The 25427-nt window shown below is 41.1% G+C and overlaps 1 protein-coding gene across 3 annotated transcripts in view; it reads left to right on the forward strand.

The window, feature by feature from the left end:
* Positions 1–25427, forward strand: part of PDE6D (phosphodiesterase 6D) — a 64421-nt gene that overhangs the window by 32989 nt on the left and 6005 nt on the right. For 2 of the 3 annotated variants that reach the window (XM_070385182.1, XM_070385199.1), the window contains exons 2-4: positions 20752–20840; positions 21374–21499; positions 22447–22552. In XM_070385182.1, the coding sequence (XP_070241283.1) occupies positions 20752–20840; positions 21374–21499; positions 22447–22552 (321 nt within the window). Of the gene's footprint in view, positions 1–20751; positions 20841–21373; positions 21500–22446; positions 22553–24725; positions 25329–25427 lie in introns of those variants that run through there. The other variant, XM_005906408.3, reaches the window with a different exon arrangement.

Here is a 25427-nt window from a genome sequence, read left to right on the forward strand (position 1 = left end):
TTCAGGTTCTTAGGCTTAGGGGAAAAAAAGGAAAAAAAATGTCACTTTATGAAGACATCAAAGATATCTTTTTCTAAGAGAGAGGCCTTGTGTGGTAGGGAAAGATACATTACAGTGATGTGACAAATTAAGTTCTGGCTTTTTAGGGGGTTCAGATCTGAAATATGATTGTATCTAACTGGGGTATAATCTTCAGAAGCTGTTAACTAACATGACTGGCATTTTTTCCTATCACAATAAAGACTTACCATGGATGTGCCCTGCCTGAAGAAATCACAGTAAACAGAAATTTGCTTTTAGAGATTTGCTAGTTAATCTCAAATTAGGGCTTTAAACATTAATTTACAGAAAATTTTCTCCATTTATGAGATAACTTATTTGGTACTTTTAAAACTCCTACAGAGCAATTTAAACCATGTAATTTACCAAAAAAACAAAAACAAAACCCAAACAAAAACCACGCTTCATTTTTACACAACTGTTCTAAACTGCTAACATTAAATTCACCTGCATAAAAAAGCAGGGGCACTCTCCCCCTCTCACTCCCTCTCTCCCATTTTTCTCTCCCCCTTCTCCCCGCTCCTTCCCTCCTTCCCCCTCTTCATATCTATCTATATCTTTGTCTCTCTTCTCTCCCTCTTTTCTCTCTCAATCTCTCTCTCCTGTTACACAAAGGAATATCACAGGATCTTAAGTATGGTACCTCATTCTAGTTAAATGTGTGCATTCAAATGACCAACAGGCAGACATTTATTTTTACAAACTAGCAAATCTCTAAAAATAGTATGAAAATATAAAAAATACTCTTCTATTTATAATAATAATAGTCCATTTAAAAATGATCCCTTTGTCTTCCGTCAAATTTCAAGCTAATAAAGCTAGTGATTTTTGTTTTCTCTGGCATAGTTTAGGAATGTGCCCCTGTTTTGATTTTGGTAGCATCTGTAAGAGACTACATTTTCGAAAGTTTATAATTCTAAACTATAATTAAAATGGAAGAAAAGGATTATGTCTAGAAATTGATTAGGATTCCAAGTCCGGAGTAAACAAGAACTGTACAATAACTTTAAGATACCTGTTAATAGTGAAGTGAAAGTCACTCAGATGGAATTCTCCAGGCCAGAATACTGGAGTGGGTAGCCTTTCCCTTCTCCAGGGTATGTTCCCAACCTAGGGATCAAACCCAGGTCTCCTGCATTGCAGGTGGATTCTTCACCAGCTGAGCCACCAGGGAAGAATATGTGTCATGAAAAAAAGTGCAAAGTAGAATAAGAATAAAATACTAATTAAGAAATTAGTCCCTTTTAAAGCCTTAATTCAGGCATTATCCTAAAAGAAAAATCCTTTCTAAGAAAACATACTCTATGAAAACTAATGTTGACTGTCCTTATACAGAGTACCCTAGACTTAATAATTTGGAAGCAAAATCTTGTTCATTCTACTTAGCCCTATTACCCCACCCCACCCCCCAATTTTTTTTTTTTTTTTTGCTAATTACTTTTGGCACACTGGAAAGTTACTGATTGATGTGATGCAAAAGCCACGATAGCCAAAGATTTCCATTTTTTGCTATCAACTCAATGAGTGGGAATACCTCTGCCCTCAGTAAGTACATAAACCAAATTAGGGAAAATTTGTAACTAGTACACAAAACAGCTGCTAAAAGCCTGTGAATGTTCAGAATAAAAGGAATAATGAGGAGCAAGTACTAGAAAATCAGACAGAGGAAGACAAAAATAAGCATTCAGGAGAGCCATTTGGCAAGCAGAGGCTCATTTTTAAATCTTGATTCGTTCAGAGATGGTGGATTATAGTGTCTGTCTTAGCCAGGAGATACACACATGTAACGCGATTATTCTGCCCCTCTTTTTAAAGTAGCCTGCACACCACTGCCATTATGAAGCCAGTGACTCCAGAACTGACCGGGGCAGAAGCTGCTGCAAAGGTTAATCTGATCAAATTCAATAGATCCTCCTGGAATCCTCTCTATCCGCAGAAGTTACCATATATTAGAGCAGTGAGGGAGCCGGGGCCAAGTCTTCACTACTGAGAAAAGCTTCCAGAGAAAGAAATTCAGGTGACCTAGGGTATGAAAAATTAGGCCTCTTCTTTGGTGAAGAATTAGGAAGTGATTCTTATTGAAGTTATTTGTGCTTTTGTTTTTAAATAATATACAGATTAAAATGTTTTCAAATAGTATAAAAGGTTATACAGTGAAAACTAAAACTTTTGCAGTTAAAAGCTGAACTGTGTTTTCTTTAAAAAAATCAGATGGAGGAATACGTTATGTATTAAAAGAAAAGCCTCTAGAAGATCTAAATGGGAGGGATAAGACAATGACAGAAGAAATGAGGATTTCTGGCAGTTTGCAGTTTTGGTCAGAGAAGGAAGAGACTTATGTAAAGGCTTCTGGATTTTTCATCATATCACACCTTTCCCAATCCTACATTATAAAAAAGATCCCCATATTTCCCTTTGTATTTTTCTCCTTCCTTCCTTTCTTTCTTTTTTAACTTTGATCTGTCTGAAGTACATTTTAATAGAAGGAGTGAAGTAGAGATTTAATTTTTTCTATATGACCACCCTTTTGTCCTAACACTATTTATTCAATAGTCCCATCTTTTTTTGCCACTGATTTTAAATGTTTCTGTTAATACATTCAGTTCAGTTCAGTCACTCAGTCATGTCCGACTCTTTGTGACCCCATGGACTGTAGCACGCCAGGCTTCCCTGTCCATCACCAACTCTTGGAGTTTGTGCAAACTCATGTCCATCAAGTCAGTGATGCCATCCAACCATTTCATCCTTTGTTGTCCCCTTCTCCTCCTGCCTTCAGTCTTTCCCAACATCAGGGTCTTTTCAAATGAGTCAGCTCTTTGTATCAGGTGGCCAAAGTATTGGAGTTTCAGCTTCAACATCAGTCCTTCCAATGAATATTCTGAACTGATTTCCTTTAGGATGGCCTGGTTGGATCTCCTTGCAGTCCAAGGGACTCTCAAGAGTCTTCTCCAACACCACAGTTTAAAAGCATCAATTCTTTGGCGCTCAGCTGTCTTTATAGTCCAACTCTCACATCCAAACATGACTAATGGAAAAACCATAGTTTTGACTAAACAAACCTTTGTTGGCAAAGTAATGTCTCTGCTTTTTAATATGCTGTCTAGGTTTATCATAGCTTTTCTTCCAAGGAGCAAGCATCTTTTAATATTATGGCCGCAGTCACCATCTGCAGTGATTTTGGAGCCCCCCATAATAAAGTCTGTCACTGTTTCCATTGTTTCCCCATCTATTTGCCATGAAGTGATGGGACCAGATGCCATGATCTTCGTTTTCTGAATGTTGAGTTTTAAGCCAACTTTTTCACTCTCTTTCACTTTTATCAAGAGGTTCTTTAGTTCTTCTTCACTTTCTGCCCTAAGTGTGGTGTCATCTGCATATCTGGGATTATTGATATTTCTCCCGCCAATCTTGATTCCAGCTTGTGCTTCATCCAGCCCAGCATTTCTCATGATGTACTCAGCATATAAGTTAAATAAACAGGGCGACAGTATATAGCCTTGACATACTCCTTTCCCAATTTGGAACCAGTCTGTTCCATGTCCAGTTCTAACTGTTGCTTCTTGACCTGCATACAGATTTCTCAGGAGGCAGGTCAGGTGGTCTGGTATTCCCATCTCTTTAAGAATTTTCCCATCTCTTTAAAAATACTCTTTAAGAATTTTAATATGTACTGAATTCCATGTGATTTTTTTCTCTTCCATTGATCTGTCTAGTCATATTCAACACTATTTTAGTTGTTATAACTTTATAAGTTTTAATATCTGTAAGGATATCTTTCTTGTTACTTTTTTCTTGTTATTCTTCAGGATTTTACTGATGATTCTCGTACTTTCCATATGAATTTTAAGATCAGTTTTCGGGTTTTTAAAAAATCCTATAGTTTACATTTATCTGAATTGCATTAAATTTATGGATGAATCTATGGCATTAATTTTTTCCATCCAAAATTAGGGTATGCTTTTCCATTTATTTAATATTTCTTTTGTGTCCCTCAGTAGCATTTAGAGTTTTTTTCTGATAGAGCTTGAGCCGAGCAGCCTTACTTTTATTGTTATTTACAGTAACTTTTCTTTTGATTCTTTTCAGTTTTCCAGATAAATAACCATATCACTGGCACATAATGATTATTTTATTTTCTCTTTTCCAATTTTTATATTTCCTATTTCTTTCTCTTATAATTGTGTTGTCTAGTACCTCCAGAATACAGTAAATAATAGTGGTGCTAGAAGATGTCTCTGCCCTACTTATGACTTTAAAGGGAATGTTTCTAGTGTTTACCCAGTAAGTGTGAATCATAGCTTGTTTTACATAAATATCTTTATTTCTCCTTACTCAGCTTTTTTTGGGGGAATGAGGTAAAGTAGAAAAGGATAGCTTTATTGCTTTGCCAAGCAAAGGGAGCCACAGTGGGCTGATAGCCTCAAAGTAAGTGTCCCTTACTTAACGTTTCTTTCTTTTTTTTTTTAAAGGGAAATAATCTTTAATTTGTAAATCTCTTACATGAGTCGAGAATAAAAAAGAACCAACAGTTTCTAAAAGTGAAATAGATAATATTGGAATATTTAAAGTTTACTGAGTGGAACTTTTTTTTTTAAGTGGAGTATAGTTGATTTGCTTACTGAGTGGAACTTCTTTTTTTTTTTTTTTTTAAGTGGAGTATAGTTGATTTGCAATGTTGTAGTAGTTTCTGCTGTACAGCAAAGTGAATCAGTTACATATAGTCATATAGCCATTCCTTTTTATTTTTTTATTTTAGGTTTGTTTTTTTTTTTTTTTGCCACATCTCACAGCTTTTGGGATCTCGGTTCCCCAATCAGGAATTGAACCCGGGCCACAGCTGGGCAAGCCTGGAATCCTAACCACTAGGCAATGAGGAAACTCCCTCTCCACTCTTTTTTAGATTCTCTTCTCATGTAGGCCATTACAGAGTACTGAGTATAGAGTTCCCTGTGCTATACAATAGGTCCTTACTAGTTGTGTATTTTATATATAGCAGTGTGTGTGTGTCAATCTGGGTCTCCTGATTTACCCCTCCACCCCCCTCTTTTCCCCCTTGTTAACCATAAGTTTGTTTTCTGCACTTGTGACTCTGTTTTGTAAATAAGTACATTTATACTCCACATTTCTTGACTCATTCTCTCCCTGAATACAAAATATTTCTTTTCATCCATTGTTAAAAACTTGTATTTGTTCTTCCGTTGCCTAATAGTCATCCTTAATTGCATCATCCAAAGACAGTAAAACTCAGGATGTGGACGAATAAGCTAAAAATAAGGGAAACCTGAATTAATGGTTGAAAGAATTAAAAGCTCTGTTCTACCTGTGAATCAGTTTCCTGAGCAATCAGCTTCACCTAGAGTAGAAGCCAGTGACTGAAACTGGAATTGCCATTGGCTTGAGCAGTTTGGTGTGTCTAGAAGTGCTGAAGACTTAAGAGTTTTTCTGGGTCTTTTTAAAAATAAGTTTTTTGGAACTCCCATTAAGAAAAAACCATGGTAGTTTTAAAAATTGTAAGAGAAGAGTGGATTTTAATCTTTGAAGGAAAAGAAAAGAAATTTGCTCCCTGTCATGGAGAGGCAGTGAGAATAGTGGAAGAATTTTAAGCTTCAGAGTCTGACCATCATTCCAAATCCTGGGCTGCTGCCTCTTGCCTGTGCAGCTTTGGTTAGGATACTGAGCAGCTCTGCTTTATGGCTTTTTTCTTAGTCTCATCACATGATGAGAAACTGCTGTTCTTTGGTACAAGTTTTGCTCTATAGCATTTATGGCATTATATGAAAATGGCATAAATGAGTGTTTAAGCCACAAAGAGTGTTTCCTTCTCTCAGTAATGGAAGTAAAGACTAGTCACACTTGATATATTTTAGGGAGATTTTCTTGGGATGATTGGGGGCCTTTGCTCTACATTTGGTACATCTGGGACAATTATAGCCGGCCTCTGCCAATGATAATTACTGTGTCTTTGTTACTCTGCTTCTCTGTCATGATTGCCTCCACAAGGGTCCTCTGAGCTAAAGACCGGTTTCTTCCCGTCTCCTTTTGTCAGCTTGTCTGGTGTGGCCTTGTGGTAATCATAACACTTGATTGGTTCCCAAAAAGCAGCTCAACTCTCTTGATCTTTCTGGCTCCTCTCATGAGAGACTTCAGACAAGTACCCAAGCTGACCAGAGAGCACAGAGGTGCGTGTGCATGCAGGCTAGATTGCTTCATTTGTGTCTGACTCTTTGCAACCCTATGGACCATAGCCTGGCAGGCTTCTCTGTCCATAGGGTTCTCTAGGTAAGAATACTGAAGTGGATTGCCATGCCCTCCTCCAGAGGATCTTCCAGACCCAGGGATCGAACCTGCATCTCTTATGTCCCTTGTATTGGCAAGCGGGTTCTTTACCACTAGTGCCATCTGGGAGGCCCCTGGAGGTGTATGGGCCATAGTATACTCACTGTGCCTAGATAAGAATGGGGTACAGGAAGGGATCAAAAGGGATATGAAGCAGAAAGGAGACTGAGCAGAAAGAGAGATGCTGGGGCACAATGTAAAGAACTTTAAATACCAAGCTAAAAAATTAGGACCAGTGAAAATCTTTTGAAAAATTTTTTTGAAGAAGTAATGATATGATCCACCTTGTACTTTAGAAGTGTAACTCTAGTCATAGATTGTAAAGGCTACACAAATGGTACTTCAACTTTATTGCACATAAGAATTGCTTTTAAAATGAAGCATCATGGTCAACAAAAGCAATTAGGCTTTGTTGAAAGGTTCTCCTGAAGACCTAAGGCAAGACATTTTAGAACTAAGACCCCAAAAAGATGTCCTTTTCACCTGAAGAGATTCTGATTAAGACTGAGATGAGGCCTTGGGAACAGTGTTTTTAACAAGATCATCAAACCACACTATAAAAAAACAATGGACTGCAGATTGAAGGAGAGAAATTAGTTGGCATACTATTGTATCAATAATATACAGGAGAAAAATACCATCAAGAGAAAAAAGCTAGCTTCTGAGGAGGCCTCTATTTCTGCTGTGAAAGTACAGTAGAAGAAAAAAAAAGAAAGATCATTTTCTTGAGAATGAAGAAGAGATAAAGACCTTTTTGAAAAAAAGAAATCACAACAGAATGGGAATTTTTCCAAAGAAAATTAGAGATACGTCAAGGCTGTATTTCTGTCAAAGATGGGCCCTGATAAAGGACATAAACGCAGAGGACCTAACAGCGAAGCATTAGATATTACAAGCTGCAAGAATAACAGAAGAACTGCTGGGAAAAATATCTTCATGAACCTCAGATAATCACAGATGGTGTGATCACTCATCTAGCAGAATGTGAAGTCAAGTGGGCTTAAAAGCATCACTACAAACAAAGCTAGTGGAAGATGAGACTTAAAAGTTATTTCAAATCAACAAAGATGATGCTGTGAAGATCAATATGCATCAAATTTCCCAAAACTCAGCCGTGGGAAATAGGACTGGAAAAGGTCAGTTTTCATTTTTGGGCAAAAAAGGCAATGCAGATGGTGAACTACAGCCAAATTGATTCTCACACGCTTGTAAAGGAATGCTCAGAATTCTCCAACCTAGGCTGCAATTGAACAGTGAACATTAGTTGTTCAACAAGAGAAAAGGCAGAGGTTTTTCAGAAATCAAATTAAACATGATCATTGAAAAAGCAAGAGAGTTCCAGAAAAACATCTATTTCTTTTGCAAAGCCTTTGACTGTGTGGATCGATCCAACCAGTCCATTCTGAAGGAGATAAGCCCTGGGATTTCTTTGGAAGGAATGATGCTAAAGCTGAAACTCCAGTACTTTGGCCACCTCATTTAAGAGTTGACTCATTGGAAAAGACTCTGATGCTGGGAGGGATTGGGGGCAGGAGGAGAAGGGGACGACAGAGGATGAGATGGCTGGATGGCATCACTGACTCGATGGATGTGAGTCTGAGTAAACTCCGGGAGTTGGTGATGGACAGGGAGGCCTGGCGTGCTGCAATTCATGGGGTCACAAAGAGTCGGACACGACTGAGCGACTGAACTGAACTGAACTGATACTCTTAAACGGGCTTCCCAGGTAGCACAGTGGTAAAGAATCCACCTGCCAATGCAGGAGACCCAAGAGATGATCCCTGGGCTCGATCCCTGGGTCAGGAAGATACCCTGGAGTAGGAAATGGCAACCTGCTCCAGTATTCTTGCCTGGAAAATTCCATGGACAGAGGAGCCTGGTGGGCTATAGTCCTTGAGGTCACAAAGAGACACAACTGAGCAACTAAGCACACATATGTACATTTAAACAGATGAAGGTGGGAAAAGAAATGCTGATTAATATATGAGCAACAAAAAGGACAGCAAGAGATTTTCTAGGAATTATAAGGTTTTGAGTGGATAAACCAAAATCAAACATTAATTCATATAACTAACTTGTAATTTTTCCCTTGTTGAAGATTATATAGCATTTTAAGATAATGTGCTTTTATTAGAGAATGTGAAATAGCTCAGAAGACGTTGCTTCCTTTTTTTTTCTTTTTCCAGTCCTGAATAATTATGATATAATAATGTCATACTTTTGTATCAAGTTTGTGTGTGTGCTCAGTCTTGTCTGACTCTTTGTGACCCCCATGGACTGTGGCCTCCAGGCTCCTCTGTCCATGCAGTTTTCCGGGCAAGAATACTGGAGCAGGTTATCATTTCCTACTCCAGGGGTTCTTCCCGACCCAGAGACTGAACCCACATCTCTTGTGTCTCCTGCATTGGCATGTGGATTCTTTATCATGGTGCCTTCTGGGAAGCCCTGTATCAAGTTTATCAGTTTATAAACCATTTTTATAGGTATTTCATATAATCCTGCAGTAACCTTAAGGGTTAAAGTATTATCAGTAGTTGACAAACTAAAACTTGGGCAGGATAAATGACTTAATCTAAGATCACACAAATATTATATGGTAGAAATTGGACTCTCATCCAGGTGTTCTGCTCCAAACCAATTTTGTTTTCCTCTGTCTCAGCTTTTCCTTGTTACTGTATACTAATATACCCTGTGGTGTCTGTCTTCCCCTCTACAATCCAAATGAATCCCTGAGACTTAACAGGTGAACATCTTAAATATTTTTTTTTAAATATTTACTTACTTGTATTATTTATTTGGCTGAGCCAAGTCTTAGCTGAGGCATGCAAACTCTTAGTTGCAGCGTGTGGGATCTAGTCCTTGACCAGGGATGGAACACAGGCCCTCTTCATTGAGACAGCTGAGTCTTAGCCACTGGAGCACCAAGGAAATCCCGTCTTAAATATTTTTAAACAAATTGCTTAGTGTTGAAATATTTTCATGTAGATAGATCATTTAGGTATCAGAGCACAGTTATTTGATAATAAAACCAACTGAACTGATATAAATAAATAATTTGATTTTAAAATAAATAGGAAAAAAGACAAATCTCCATTGCAGAGTTCCAGATAATTCATCTAGTTATTCTTCCCACTGGGACATGGAGTATAACTCCCCACCCCTTAATTCATGCTGCATACAGTGACTTATTTCTAAGAGTACAATATGGAAAGAAGGGGAAATGATTGTGTACAATGGAGAAGGCTAACAAATACTACCTCAGCCAGGCAATTGAGGTCAGCATCAACAGTGATAAGTCATGTTGACATTATGTACCCTTGACATGATATGATGGAAATGGCCCTTTACTTCAGTGGTCTTCCTCCTCAAAACCCACAACTCCAGTCTAATCATAAGAAAAAACATCAGACAAACCCCAGTTGATGGACATCCAGGAAATACCTAACCAGTTCTCAACACTGTCAAGGTCACCAAAAACAAGGAAGGTCTGAGAAATTCTCACAGCCAAGAAGAGTTTCAAGGGATTTCCCTGGTGGTCCAGTGGTTAAGACTCGGTGTTCCCAATGCAGGGGACACCAGTTCAATCCCTGGATGGGGAACTAAGATCCTGCATGCTACATAGTGGCACAACCAAAATAAATAAATAAAAGTTATTGTTTAAAAAAAAAGAACTTCAGGAGACACGACAACTAAATGTAATGTGGATTCCTGAATGGGATCCTGGGACAGAAAAAGGACATTGCATAAAAACTAAGGAAATCTGAAGAAACTATGAAGTGAAGTGGAAGTCGCTCAGTCATGTCTGACTCTGCGACCCCATGGACTATACGGTCTGTGGAATTCTCCAGGCCAGAATACTGGAGTGGGTAGCCTTTCCCTTCTCCAGTGAATCTTCCCAATCCAGGGATTGAACCCAGGACTTTAATTAATGTTAATGTATCAGTGTTGGTTCATAAGTTGCAGCAAACATAAGATGTTTATATAAAGGGAAACTGGTGTTGGGTATATGAGAACTCTACTATCTTACAGCTTTTCTGTAAGTCTAAAACTAAAATTTAAAGTTTATTTTTTTAAAAAAAAGGGCTAGAATAGAATAACACTTGATAAGCCAATTCCCTTCTTGGTGAATTGCTGTGAATTGAAATCTTATGTATCTTCCATCCTTAGATTGGTATCAGGGTTGCAGTTAATATCATTAGAGAATTATCTCAGTATCATTGCAGATTATCCAGCTTGAGTATGAATTATCTTTAAGGAAGTGAGTAAATTTTTTGGTTTTAAGTAAAGAAAACCCACAAAATTATCAGAATAATGCCTAAATATATGGTGACCCTGAGTATAAGGCAATTTCTTATCTTTCCAATGAAAAAATATTTTAAAAAGGGATGTGGATGAAATATTTTTGCATACATATTTAAGATCATAATTTTAATAAAATAATATTAATTTAGAACTATTATTTCCCTCCACCTGTCACTTTTTTTTTTTTTTAGTTCTACCAGTTTATTGCTACCAACACATCTCCCTCCACCCTGATGCACACATGGTCAATCATGTAACCCCATGGACTGCAACCCACCAGGCTCCTCTGTCCATGGACTTTTCCAGGCAAGAATACTGGAGTGGGTCACCTGTCACTTTTTATGAAACAACATTGCCTAGATTTTTTTCACATGTGACTTTGATGTCAGTCTTCGGCACACAGTAGGTTGTCAGTAAGCTTTTATTGAATGAATGATAGTTTGAAATCAGATATATGGGGAGCCCTGCATCAGTCTGGGAGGATCCATTGAAGGTTTTTTACCAAGAGAGCAACACACAAAGGTGGAGGGGTATTTAGCCTTTTTTTCAGGGGAGATGAAGATACCACAAATCCTCTGCTTCTGGGAAGCCAGCTGTGGCCAGGTGTTGGCCTTGGGGCAAGAAGAAACCTTGACCCAGGAGTCAGGCAGATCTGATTTTAGAAACTGCTGGAAACCGAGTGGTCCCAGGTGTCTTTGAGGAGGTGGCACTGAAGCCAGGACCTGAGGGTGTGAAGAGTCAGGACAAAAGCAGGGAGAAGAGACTGTGGGAGCAGAACATAGCAACTGGGGGACCCTGGAAACTACACAAAGGACTTTTTTTTTTCCTAAGTGCAAAGGAAAAAATGGGGATTGACATCTGATTTACAGTTCTAAAAAACCACTTCCATCTGTGAGAATGGGTTTGAGGAGGAGGCAAGAATGGAAACAGAACTTCCCTGGTGGTCCAGTGGTTAAGAATCTGCCTGCCAGTGCAGGGGACACGGGTTCAATCCCTGATCTGGGAAGATTCCACATGTTCTGGGGCAACTAAGCCCATGTGCCACAGCTGCTGAAGCCCTTGCACCTAGAGCCTGTGCTGTGCAACAAGAGAAACCACTGCAATGAAAAGCCCGAGCACCACAATGAAGAGTAGTTCCCATTCACCGCAAGTAAAGAAAGCCCACACAAAGCAATGAAGACTCTGTGTGGCAAAAAATAAATTTATAAAAAGGAGACTGGAAGCAAGGAGGCCAGGTTGGAAATGATAAGCAATAATAGTGATAATAATAATAGCTAACACATGGCTAACTAAATGCCCAGGCACTTTTTAAGCTCTTGTATGAACCAACTCACTTAAGTGTACCTCCCAGTAAGCAACTCTTTCATTCTTGAAAATACCACAGTTGTTTTTTTTTTTAATATAGTTGCTGGACAATATTAGATAAGTTGCAGATGTATAATATATTGTAATTCACAATTTTTAAAGGTTATACTCCATTTATGAAAGTGTTAGTTGCTGACTCGTGTCCAGCTCTTTGCAACCAACCCCGTGGACGGTAGCCCACCAGGCTCCTCTGTCCATGGGATTCTCCAGGCAAGAATACTGGAGTGGTAGCCATTCCTGTCTCCAGGGGACCTTCTTGACCCAGGTCTCCTGCATTGCAGGCAGGTTCTTTACCATCTGAGCCACCAGGGAAGCTATACTCCATTTATAGTTACTATAAAATATGGCTGTATTCCCCATGTTGTTCAATATATCCTTGTAGCTTATTTTATAGCTAATAGTTTGTACTTCCTCTTCATGTACTCTTGTATTGCCCCTCAACATACCCTCTCGCCACTGGTAACCACAGTTTGGATAATAAATTCCAGAAAACTATGAATCAGCCAATTCAGAGGGGCTTAATGGTTGGATTGCTGTTTCCTTCTCCACCCATCAATTTCAAACCATTCTGTGAAAGTCATTAACCAAAACGCTCTATGGTGCAATATTAAAGTAGAAAAAACTAGAACTGACCTCTCAACTTGCCGAACCTCTTCCTCTCTGTTCCCTTCTGTCCTCACCCTATCTCTTGGTTCTGAGTTTATATGGGCTTTTTTTTTCCTTCTTTAGCTCTCTCCCTCGAGTCCCTTTTCCTGTTCTTGTGTGTTCTGTGTTTCTTTCCTCTTTCCCCTCTTTGCCTTCCTCATTCCCTCTCTATTACCTTGCCTTGCCTTAATGTCCCTCATTTTTCCCTCCCTTAACTGGCCAGTGAGATACTGGCATGTCCAGTAAGTCTGTTCTGTTCAGCATATTAATGTTGTTAATACAATGTATATTATATATACAGTATAATAATGAATGTTCATCTTATTCAGTAATTAATCAAAAATTAATGTTTACTATTTCCATTTAAAACTAATTAAGACCCACAAGACTCAATGTACTCTTCCAAAATGCTTCTATAGATGATTGTTATGAAGTATTTTAAGTCTTTGTATCCCAGTTCCTGAACTGACATCTCTAGGAGAAATTTACCTAGTACCCTGTTCATGTCCAGTATTCTTGCCTGGAGAATCCCATGGACAGAGGAGCCTGGCAGGCTACAGTCCACGGGATCGCAGGAGTTGGACACGACCTAGCAACTAAACCACTACCACAACCACTCATCTAACTGGTTTCTTCCAACCCCCACACGCTCCCTTCCCACTCCACTACCACCTCTGCACCTCCACTGCCTTCTGTACCTCAGGACTGTCCCCAGCTCCTACATTGGACTGCATCTAATTCATACCAGACCATGTCTGTTCTTTAAAACATCAGAGGACTTATGCAACTGTCACGTTGAACCAAACGTCTCATTCTTCCATAGTTTCTCTTAGTTTATTTCCTCTGTTAACTTTCGTAAAGCCTGATACATTACAAACTATTGCTTTTGTTCTGAAGCTTCTTTTTAAGATGCTTTTATTTTACATGTGAGAGTGCATCTCCTTTTGGGTGCCTGGTTCCAAATATAGAGGTACCAGGGACAACCCCTCTTCCCCAGCAGAGGCTTCCCTTAGTAAAGGAGCGTTCCTCTGTGCTCATCTCATATATAAATCACCAGGGAGCTTTTAAATGAGAAAAGACCTGGCTGACCCAGAAGGTGGTATTTATAAATAGTCCTCCAGCCCCCGCTCCTTAAAGCTTGTCCACCTAATCCTCTTCTCTCAAGATAGGAAGTGACTTGAACTTTGAGCCTTAAAACTCACATTCTTTTTTCTTTTAAAAATCTCGTTGGCAAAAAGCTGTTAAAAAATGTTTTCAGCCAGATGATGATCGGTCATAAGAGCTTATCTTTCATTTCCAACATTTTTAGGCAAATATGCTTCTTCTTTTGTGGACCAGCTTTTCTCATTGTTATTATTTTAAGACACTTTCCTCAATCATTTTTATTTCTTTTTACTGATAGGGTATCATGGATTTGTATTTTTATGATTTAGAAAGCTGTTCCCAAATGACTCCACAGGAGATGTGGGTTCGATCCCTGGGTCAAGACAGTCCCCTGGAGGAGGAAATGGCAACCCACTCCAGTATTCTTGCCTGGGGAATCCCATGGACAGAGGAGCCTGGTGGGCTATAGTCAATGGGATCGCAAAGAGTCAGACATGACTTAGTGTCTGACTAACAACAACAACAAAAATGACTGCATCTCTATAATGAGCTAAGAGCCTTTCTTTTCACCCCTAAAATCACAGAACTTGGAGGGTCTCTAAGTAACCTTCACCCCAGTATCTTTGAATGGAGCTCTGTTTGTATTTCTCTGATTTTGTGTTGTATGTGTGGGGGTGTGTGTATGTATGTGCTCAATTGCTTAGTCTTGTTCGACTCTTTGCGACCCCTTGGACTGTGGCCCACCAGGCTGCTCTGTCCATGGGATTCCCCAGGCAAGAATAATGGAGCGGGTTGCCATTTCCTCCTCCAGAGGATCTTCCCAACCCAGGGATCAAACCCATGTCTCCTGCATTGGCAGATGGATTCTTTACCTCTCTGCTACCTGGGAAGCTTTTTGTATTATTTATTGGGGCTAAAATGTCACAGGTTTAGGATTATGAAATGAACATATGATATAGACACTAGTAAATAATATTCCAGATTAGGGTACATACAGGAAATGCCTAATTGTTGAAGTGGCCGAAGATACTTTTTTTTTTTTTTACTATATTTTCCCCAATATTAATTAAATCCTTAATCTGATTATTTATAAAGAGAAGAGATGTTTACATTAAGGAATTAAGCTATATGTTTTTAGCAGCCTCTCTGCCTTATAAAATGGAGGAAACAAATTCACTATCTACTAACTATCAGACAGAATAATTTAAGGCTATTTTCTTTTTATCCCCTGACAGATTGAAGAGTATGTCGTGGTCCCAGGCTTTTGTTTGCTGACCTGGGTCAGGGACAGTAATGCTTTTTCTAGAAGCTACTAGGTCTGATCCATCTGTTGCTTTGTGAGGAGAACTCCTTCCCCAAGGCTTTTCTTATAGTAGTTTTGCTAGAATGTCCTACTTGCATTGTGAGCCTGGAAATTTAGAAGTAATTTTAGTTCTCTTATTTAAGAAAGGCTGGTGTCCATTGTGGCTATATTAGTACATAAGAGACTATCTGCAGGAAAAGAATGAAAAGCATGTACACTGCAGGTTGAATGAGTACTGTGTCTTCTGAAAACCTTGGGCTTAAATGTCTAAGGCAGTTCTGTTTAGATCTGAGTTCAGTATGGACTTGCTAGAGCAGTAGTGCCTGTTTTATTTCTCCAGTTGGGGAAGCTTTCTCTTAATACACGGAGACTCTAGAATGGGTAAGTATATGTATGTTGTTGTTCAGTCGCAGATTTGTGTCCGACTCTTTGCAACCCCCATGAACACCAGGCTTCCCTGTCCTTCACTGTCTCACAGAGTTTGCTCAAACTCATGTCCATTGAGTCGGTGATGCCATCCAACCATCTCATCCTCTGTCACCCCCTTCTCCTCCTGCCCTTATTCTTTACCAGCATCAGGGTCTTTTCCAATGAGTCGGCTCTTCGTTTCAGCATCAGTCCTTCCAGTGAATACTCATGACTGATTTCCTTTAGGATGGACAGGTTGGATCTCCTTGCTGTCCAAGGGACTCTCAAGAGTCTTCTCCAGCACCACAATTTGAAAGCATCATTTCTTTGATACTCAGCCTTCTTTATGGTCCAACTCTTACATGTGTACATGAATACTGGAAAAACCATAGCTTTGACTCTATGGACCTTTGTTGGCAAAGTGATGTCTCTGCTTTTTAATATGCTATCTAGGTTTGTCATAGCTTTCCTTCCAAGGAGCAAACATCTTTTAATTCCGTGGCTGCAGTCACCATCCACAGTGATTTTGGAGCCCAAGAAAAGAAAATCTGTCACCATTTACACTTTTTAGGATATGGCCTAAGCAAGTGTGGATACGTTTAACTTGCTTTTAGATTCAGTTGCTAAAATTAAAAAGTGGAATGTAGAAATATGAAAGAGGTGAGAAAACCACGTAGGTGCAACAGAGCAACTGTATCAAGAGATATAATGAGGTTGCAGGAGAATTTGTTAGGATTTCGCACACTGAGAGGAGAGGAGCACAACCAACACAACTTCAAAGCAGTGGTGGGTGCATGTCCAAGGACAGTGCCCAAGCAGGTCAAAGGCATGGGAGGTTTAGGTACCAATCACATTTGGGGCACACTACTGGATAACCCTTGGTTCTCTTTTGTGACCTTTTTTATATAGCAGCAAAACTTAGAGTCTCTCCAGAGGGTTAAATGTGGAACTATTCCATACATAATGATGCTCATCAACTGTGTTGTTCAGAGTTCTGCACTGCAAACTACCCAACCCATGGAAAAGACTCTCAGAGGCTTTCTGCTGCTTCAGAACTGACTGGCAGTCAGAGGGACAAGGGACACACTTCAGGAAGCATCAGGTTGGCACAACCTGCTGCCCTACCCTGAGGAACTGCTGGCTTTTACTCAAATCTTTGTGTGACAACAGCTTCAGGGCCCCGGGTGTCCCAGCCTAGGTCATATGCTTGCCCCCAGCTGCACCGTGACTAGGAGAGAAGAAGCTGAATCCTAGTTGCTATAGTGCAAAGCACTCACTGCCTCCCACAGGGGAAAGGAGGCTGCAGGGTGCTGGTTGGGAAGAAGGTTTGGTTGCTAGACAGCCGGGGGTGGGGGGGGGAGACATATAAACTATCAACTGTATTTGTCTGGAGCTCAGTCTCTTTACAAATATTAACAATCTTTTTCAGGCTCAGCCGTGCATGAAGAATATTAATTTTCTTTTCCTTTAATGCTTTGTTCATTGTTTTTAAAAACAAAAACAAACAAAAAAAACTTGGGACTGTCTTTTTTAAACTTAGTCTTTATTTTTATCAGAGTTGTATGTATACTTCACATAGAGTCATAGTTCTCCCTGGTTTCTAAAGACGAAGAGCATTTCATTGCTCACACTGCGATTTTCTACTCCCTGCTGCTGCTGCTAAGTCACTTCAGTCGTGTCCGACTCTGCGACCCCATAGACAGGAGCCCACCAGGCTTCCCCGTCCCTGGGATTGATTCTCCAGGCAAGAACTCCAGAAAACTATTTTCACTTCTTTCTAACTGATTTATTTGGTGTTTATCTTGATATTTCCAAATAGTGCACTGTGGTTATATCTTAATGTTTCCCTTTTAAACATTATTTATCGACTTTCCATGATGAAAATGAGTTTTTTTCTGTCTCAATACTTTACTCTTAGTCACACACACATTCTCTTCTTTTCCCATCCTCCCAGGATAATTGTGTTGAACCTATGATCTGTGTTTTTATCATCACTTTTTCAGCACTGCGATGAAGCTGTGTAGTATGCTGTGACTACTCCTTTCTCCAGTACTACATTTAATTTTTCCCTGATGCTAATAATTGTTTTTTTTAATTTGCTTAAATTTTCTATACTTCTCACTAATTTGACCCCCAAACCTCCCCTAATTGAATCAACCCTCTTTTCATATAAACACATCAGATATATGAATTTCATCTTTTTGTTTTTGTTGTTTTTAATTTCATCTTCTTAAACGTCTCCATGAGTGTTATGGCTTGCTCTTGTCTGGACCCTGAACCAGTCGCCCTCCAGGCCTGTTAAGGAGCTCTTGTCTTGGGGTCTCCTTCACCATCACTCTGAGGACCCCTTTGCTGTTTCTTGTTTTAGATCTCTTGCTTCCTGGATTCCATGTTATCCTCTTCCTTGGTCTTCCCTGTCATTTTGAAGGAGTGTGTTACTATTAGTTTCTTGAGAAAGTAAAGGTTTATTAGTTTTAGGAATCATTTCTTTAAGAATTTTAAAGGCACTGCTCCATTTTTTTCTGTCCTCCAGAGTCCCTGTTGAAAAGTCTTATGCGTTCTGATTTTGACCTTTTCGGTAACAACTCATTTTCCTTCTGGAAGCTTGTCTTTTAACCTTGATGTTCTGCAAGTTCACAGTGATGCGATTCAGGCCCTTGCTGGACCTTTTCAATCTGGGACATTTTCTTGAATTCATTTTTTTGATGACTTCCTCTCCTTGTTTTTTTCTCTTCTTTCTCAAAGTTATATTAGCTAGATGTTGGGCCTCTTGTACTGGCGTCCAGTTTTTGTATCTTTACTCTCATTTTCTATCCTTTTGCCTTTTTTTCTTTCTAAGAGTATCTCTCAACTTTGTCTTTCATCCCAGGGGACTGGGGCAGTCCCAGGGGCAGGGTCCCAGTTCTCACAGCTTATTGTCCCTGACCTGACAATAGAAGGGAACAGCAGAGGTCATTTTGGTCTTGGAAGCTGACTTCTTTGGAATGCAGCCTTCAGTTAAGCTCTTCATGTGTTCAGCTCGATGGCTAACTTCCATCTCTGTCTATGTTGTACTCCTTCATGTTGACTCAAAGAGATGCCACCTGAGACAGTCATCTGTAAATGCTGGAGATGTAGGGTCACTGTTTCTGTGTCTCTGTCTTGGGAATGGGCTGTTTACTGTTAAAGTGATGTTTGTGAAGCCATTGCCTTGAGGCCCAGAATAACCAGGCATGTTAAAGTAGACCAGGGATGAGGTGCTTGAAGTTCAGGTTCGGGATGTTTCAGACTGAGGCACCTGTGAACATTCAGTCATTTTATGTGTTCCAGATGTATTTTTATGTGTCACATGTATGTACATATATGCATGTATCTCTCAGGAAGTAGGGAACTGGAAATGAGGGTATTATATAACCTCAAAATGGTGGTAAAGAACCTACCTGCCAATGCAGGAGATGCGGGAGATGTGCTTTTGATCCCTGGGTTGGGAGGAAGGCAGGGGGAACCCACTCCAGTATTCTTGCCTGGAGAATTCCATGGACAAAGGAGGCTGTCAGGCTAAGATCCATAGGGTGGCAAAGAGTTGACCGTGACTGAAGTGACTTAGCATGCACGCAGGCTAAAAATTAGGTAAGAGACATTTGCCTACTTGCAATGAATTGTAATAGAAATGTGATCTTCCCACGTCATTGGGAAACTTGTTTTCTGCTCAGGCCCTCAGAGAATCGTAGATCGTTGGGGTGAGGACTAAGTGAGTCCCCATTGGGTTTTTCTACATAGCAAACAGATGGTATGGCAAGCTTGACGCCTCTCCCCTCTTGCTGCCTAGGCTAGGCTTGTCCTGAGAACATCCCACAGCAGTTTGATATCATCCCCGTGACCTTTGGGTGTCCTGTGCCCAGCTTGAGGAGGCCAAGGTCTACTTAGCAGCTCTTCCTGCTCCCAGGTTAATGGACTTGATAGATCCCTTGTCCCTGCCTTCCCACTTCTCCTGCAGGAAACAACAGCTAGGAAATTTGTAAGTGTAAAGACTGCTGAGCCCATGTGACCTCCTTAGGCTCCCTGCTGGTCTCTGCCTGCCAGCCTCCCAGATTGATATCTCAGCTTTGACTTTAATGGTCTCAATGGCACCCCACTCCAGTACTCTCGCCTGGAAAATCCATGGACGGAGGAGCCTGGTGGGCTGCAGTCCATGGGGTCGCTAAGAGTCGGACATGACTGAGCAATTTCACTTTCACTTTTCACGTTCATGCGTTGGAGGAGGAAATGGCAACCCACTCCAGTGTTCTTGCCTGGAGAATCCCAGGGACAGAGGAGCCTGGTAGGAGGCCGTCTATGGGGTCGCACAGAGTCGGACACGACTGAAGCGACTTAGCAGCAGCAGCAGCAGGCTAGGGGAACAGCCTAACCCAGACAGCCCATTGGCTTCCTTTGCAGCAGCTACTTAACTCGGACAGAGCCGAGGGGACTCCCTTTTGCCTGTGGTTATGATGTCCTTCACGGACCAGGCTCCAGCAAGGAGGACAGACAAATTCCAATCTCAGACCCTGGCTTTCCTGAGATTGAGGCCCGGGGCTTACCATTTGGAATACAAAGTGAAGGGTTTTTTGTACCATTTTTTAAAAATATAAACTTGATAATTTTATTGCCAATTTAAAAATAAATGACTTTATATTGATTGTGAAGGGGTAGGAAGGCTACTTGAGGAAACTCTTTGGCAGTAGTTAGGACTCTATGCTTTCACTGCTGGGCCCAAGTTCAATCCCTAGTCAGGGAACTAAAATCCTAGAAGCTAAGTGGCACAGCCAAAAAAAAGCATTGCTTGAAAGGTCTGGATTTGTTAGTAACGCTTGTGGACAGTGATTTTCACTGTAGGGCTATCTCCATGAGTCATGTCCTGGGATTTTTCTCATACCTATTTCTTCAGGTCTTTTTATCTCAGCTGGTCAGTTTCTGTTGGAAAATTTAAAATTTTGCACTGTTCATTTTCTACCTCTTTCTTGCAATTGCTAGACGTGTACCATCTGTGAGCTCTCATGTTGCAGATAAAAATATCTCCCCTGGGTCTCTGCATCTTCCTTTAGATGTCTTCTGCACTCTCTTCCACATTTATATTTGCTTTCTTGGCACTTAGCAGTCAGGCCAGCTTGCTGAGAAGTAAACAGGAGTCAATAGGAGCACATTTGAGACACCTGGAGGACGAAGTAGGCGGCTTTAGGGTCTTCTTTTTCCTTAATATACTTGATCAGAAATTGGATGAACCTTCGGGATGCTGAGACAGGGAAGATACTTTGGCAAGGAACAGAAGACCTGTCAGTCCCTGGCGTGGAGCACGAAGGTACTTTCCACCCTTTTCTGCACAGGGCTGACGACGCAGAGCAGGCCTGGGGAGTCAGGGAGCTGAGTTGACACAGCACCACCACTGGACAGGCCTCTACAGGCACAGCACGTCCATCCACGTGATGCTGAGATTTCTAGTGCCTTCTCCTACTTCCCAAAACCAACTCTGTGCTGAAATTTTAGCATTAAAACTTACCCAAAGATATAAAGTAAGATCTTGATTTTTTATCATCCTGAAATAAAAGAAAAACCAAGGGGTTAAAACCGACAGGACAGACTAGAAAGAAGGCTCCCATTCAGCCTCCTTCCTGATAAGAGGGGCTGGGTAAGGCCTTTCGGTGCACTAAATCTGGTGTTCCTTGAAGATCTTTCAGTCAGATGCATTGGACCAGTTTGGGACCTCTGCCTTTAATCAAAAAGTATAACTCTGTTACCGAGGCATTCTCTGAGATTTAGCATAGATAAGATATGCTCTAAATCATCTCTAAGAAGCTCCCAGAAATGGTTTCAGTATTTCTTTTTCTTTACCAGCCCGTGTTCCCAAGAAAATCCTCAAATGCAAGGCAGTGTCTCGAGAACTGAACTTCTCTTCAGCAGAGCAAATGGAAAAATTCCGCCTGGAACAAAAAGTCTACTTCAAAGGGCAATGTCTGGAAGGTATTCTGCTGCCTACATGCCTCGTATCTGGGCTTAGGGTGACAGGGGCAGAAGTCAAGACTCAGGGAACTAAAGCCCTGCTTTGATAACATCCATTTTGCAACTCAGCTTGGATAGGGTTCCTACACCCTGGGAGATTGGGAGCTTGGGCAAAAAGCAGAAACAAAGCTGGCAACTGTGAGGGGCTCTGAGCCCAGTGAGAGGATTACCGACCCTGGAGGGCCTGGGGGTGGTGCTGGCTTTTCACTGATGTGGTCACGAGGAAGCTGCTGGTTAGGCCCTGGTACAGTGCTCTCTATACTGTCACATACAGATTCCACTGGCAAGGGCACCCTGCAGTGAGTTTTCTTCACCATGTGTAAGAGTATAAAAGTGCACTCTGTGTCTTAGATCTGAAGTAACAAGTGAAAAGGCCTGTTCTGTGCCTCTGTGTATAATTTACATCTAGCCTACTTATAAGAAAATGCTGCTGGTCCTAGTGCTTTAGATCTCAGAGCATAGGAGCAGACCTCTGGTGTGGTTCAGGGGGCTTCCATGTCCTTTCTTGTGGCCTCTGGCCTGGGAGGTTTCTGATGGCTTCATTGGTGGTTCCTGGGGTAGGAAATGGCAACCCACTCCAGTACTCTTGCCTGGAAAATCCCATGGATGGAGGAGCCTGGTAGGCTGCAGTCCATGGAGTCGCTAAGAGTCGGGCACGACTGAGCGACTTCACTTTCACTTTCATGCATTGGAGAAGGAAATAGCAACCCGCTCCAGTGTTCTTGCCTGGAGAATCCCAGGGACGGTGGAGCCTGATGGGCTGCCATCTATGGAGTCGCAAAGAGTCAGATACAACTGAAGCAACTTAGCAGCAGGGGTAGGAAAAGGCTTGCTCAAAAGGATAGGGACACAGAGCCCAGAGACTCTGCCCAGGGCTCCAGCTCACCCACTTTTCCTTCTTCCTTCAGAATGGTTCTTCGAGTTTGGCTTTGTGATCCCTAACTCAACAAACACCTGGCAGTCCCTGATAGAGGCCGCGCCCGAGTCCCAGATGATGCCAGCCAGCGTGCTAACGTGAGTGATCGGGCCGCAGGGACGGTGGAGGTGTTCTGAAGCAGCAAGTCCAGGCACATGGGACGCATGGTTCCGTTCAGCAGGCAGGCAACCTAGGTTGAGAACAGGGGTAAGAGTATCCAGGGTATCCAAGGTTACAGCTTACTGGCTTCAGTCACATGAAAAGACAGTATGATAGAGTGGAAAGAATTAAAAACTTCAGACTAGACCTTTAGACTAAATTCCTGATTAACCCTGACTAGTGAGGGCAATGGCACCCCACTCCAGTACTCTTGCCTGGAGAATCCCACGGACGGAGGGACCTGGTGGGCTATAGTCCATGGGGTCGCTAAGGGTCGGACGCAACTGAGTGACTTCACTTTCACTTTTCACTTTCATGCATTGGAGAAGGAAATGGCAACCCACTCCAGTGTTCTTGCCTGGAGAATCCCAGGGACAGTGAGTGGGGCCTGGTGCGCTGCCGTCTATGGGGTCGCACAGAGTCGGAGACGACTGAAGCAACTTAGCAGGAGAAGCAGCAGCAGCAGTGTAACCTTGGCTATGTACTTTATTTCTCTGGGCCTTACTCTCTTCTCTAAACGGAGAATTAATAATCCTGTCTCACAGAGGTAGAGTAAGGATAAAATGAGATCGTATGGAAGAAAACTAGCACATAACATAAATTAAATCTATGCTAATTTGCTCCCTTTCCTGACTATCAAACTCCTGATACTATGTACTTCATTTGACCCTCAGCAGAATCTGGAAAAGTCCTAATTCTGTTTTAGAGGATAATGTTTGATTGTAGTTTTTCAGAGACTCACTTACCATTTTTATAAATTTGCTTCCTGCTCAAAGAATAGTTTGTCCTTTGTCCCCCAAATCAGTCAGTCACTGCCCACCTACCATTTTCTCTTGGGAAAAGATTTTAGTCTTTTAAAGGTTTTAGAAGTATTGCCTGGTAGCAGATCATGTACACAGATAGATAATTGTGTGATATTGGATCACCTCTTTAAACAGGTCCTTTATGAAAACCACATTGAATTTGTAAATAGAGGTTTTTTTATTTTATATCTTGGATAGATTTTTATTTACATAATAGTATAAACTATAAAATACTATATATAATAGTATAAACTAAAATAATATAAATTTATATTTAATCAGTCAGATTTTGAGTTCCTTATTTACCCATTTTTTTATAATTAATTACCAGCAAAAATGCATCTGGTAGATATTAACTACCCTGGGAAAGTACAGTGTCATAAGTAGATGGGCATTTTTTAGATTTTGTTAACCCTTACTTGACTTCTTGGCCAGGCCTGATTTCTTTCAGGTGCTAACACCAGCAAGTCTATGATAATATATTCAGGTTATTTAAGTTGTCTTACTTTTTAGAACCCCAGAATAGCACCACTCTTGCTTTTAACTCAGTTCAAGAGGAGTTTGATTTGGAAACACTGACATACCCACCAAGAATGAAATTGTACACTGCGTACAATACAGGTGTATCGTTTGGGGTTATTGAGCCGTAAGCCACAGAAACTGACTCTGGCTTATAGGACAGAGTTGAAAGGGTAGGGCTCAGACCTGAGCAGTCAGAGGATGCAGGTGGCAGGAATCATGGATTCCTCAAGGAGCAGCCATGGGAAGGATTTTGCTCAGAGGAGAGATTCTGATTGGTTCAAATTATATCCTGTGCCTGCCTTTTTGTCAGTCAAGGGAGGGGCCACTTGACTGACCATGGACTGGAGATAGGGGTTCCCCCAAGAGAAGAACAGAGTGTTGTTACCCAAAGTGAGGAGAAAGATGCAGGACAGGCCAACCCACAGCTTCCACCAGAGTGAGTTTTATAAGAAAAGATACCACCCCTGCGGTCTCAGGTTTTCATGTGAATCAGAAAGTCGTATTTATAGGCACCTCTGCATGCAGAGCACTCAGAGGGCCTTGGGTGTACTGTGGGTTAAGACATGCTCCCTCTTATAATTTCTAAACTTGAAGAAGATGAACCTCATCACATAAATTAAAAGGTCATGTGAGATGTCTAATCCCATGTGATCTTAATATCCCCAAGCCAAGGTTATATAGGTGAGTGCATGTCCACGGGCCCAGTAGACCTAGATTGAAACTACTTTGTGGAAATGAAATCTGTTGCTAACACGCTCACTCTTCTGCCCTCTCTTCTGACTTACAGTGGAAATGTTATCATAGAGACAAAGTTTTTTGATGACGATCTTCTCGTAAGCACATCCAGAGTGAGGCTTTTCTACGTTTGAGAGAAGAATGTGTGTGCATTTCAAGAATTCATTTTTTTAGGGGGATGGAGGAAACTGTTTACTTTTTTCCTCTACACCTTTGATTTTTGGCACTTTCACCCCTGATTCCTTCTACGGCAAAACCCACCTGCAGCCACCAGGGGACCAGCTCTGTGTAGGTAACCAGATGGCTTTTTTCTCTCAAGCCACCATCTTCCGTTGACCAGAGTATAAACTCCCAGTCCCAGACCAGGGCAGAGGGCATGCCTCGACTCCTTCCTGGAGTAGCCCCAGGGACAGACACACACCACGAGCTGTTCCCATCACCCTCCCTGCCTCCTCCTTGGGCCCTGCAGGCAACACATCTTCTTTTGGCCCCTGGTTTTGGAAAACTTCATGTTCCTGACCCACATTTAGTTTTTTCCTACTGTTTCTATTTCATACATTCTCATACATTTAACTTGTAAAATAGACTGATATTATTATTATTACATAATTAATTAAAACATGTTAATTAAAATATTCCTACGTCTTTAGCATGACACTTCTTTCATTTCTCCTTTTTTTGGAATGTGAACCTGGCTCCATGATGGGAAGAAAGACATTTATCAGACTGTAGGATCACAGCTCTGTTTTGCTCC

Source organism: Bos mutus, chromosome 2 (genome assembly GCF_027580195.1).
Source record: "Bos mutus isolate GX-2022 chromosome 2, NWIPB_WYAK_1.1, whole genome shotgun sequence".
Lineage (NCBI taxonomy): Eukaryota > Metazoa > Chordata > Mammalia > Artiodactyla > Bovidae > Bos > Bos mutus.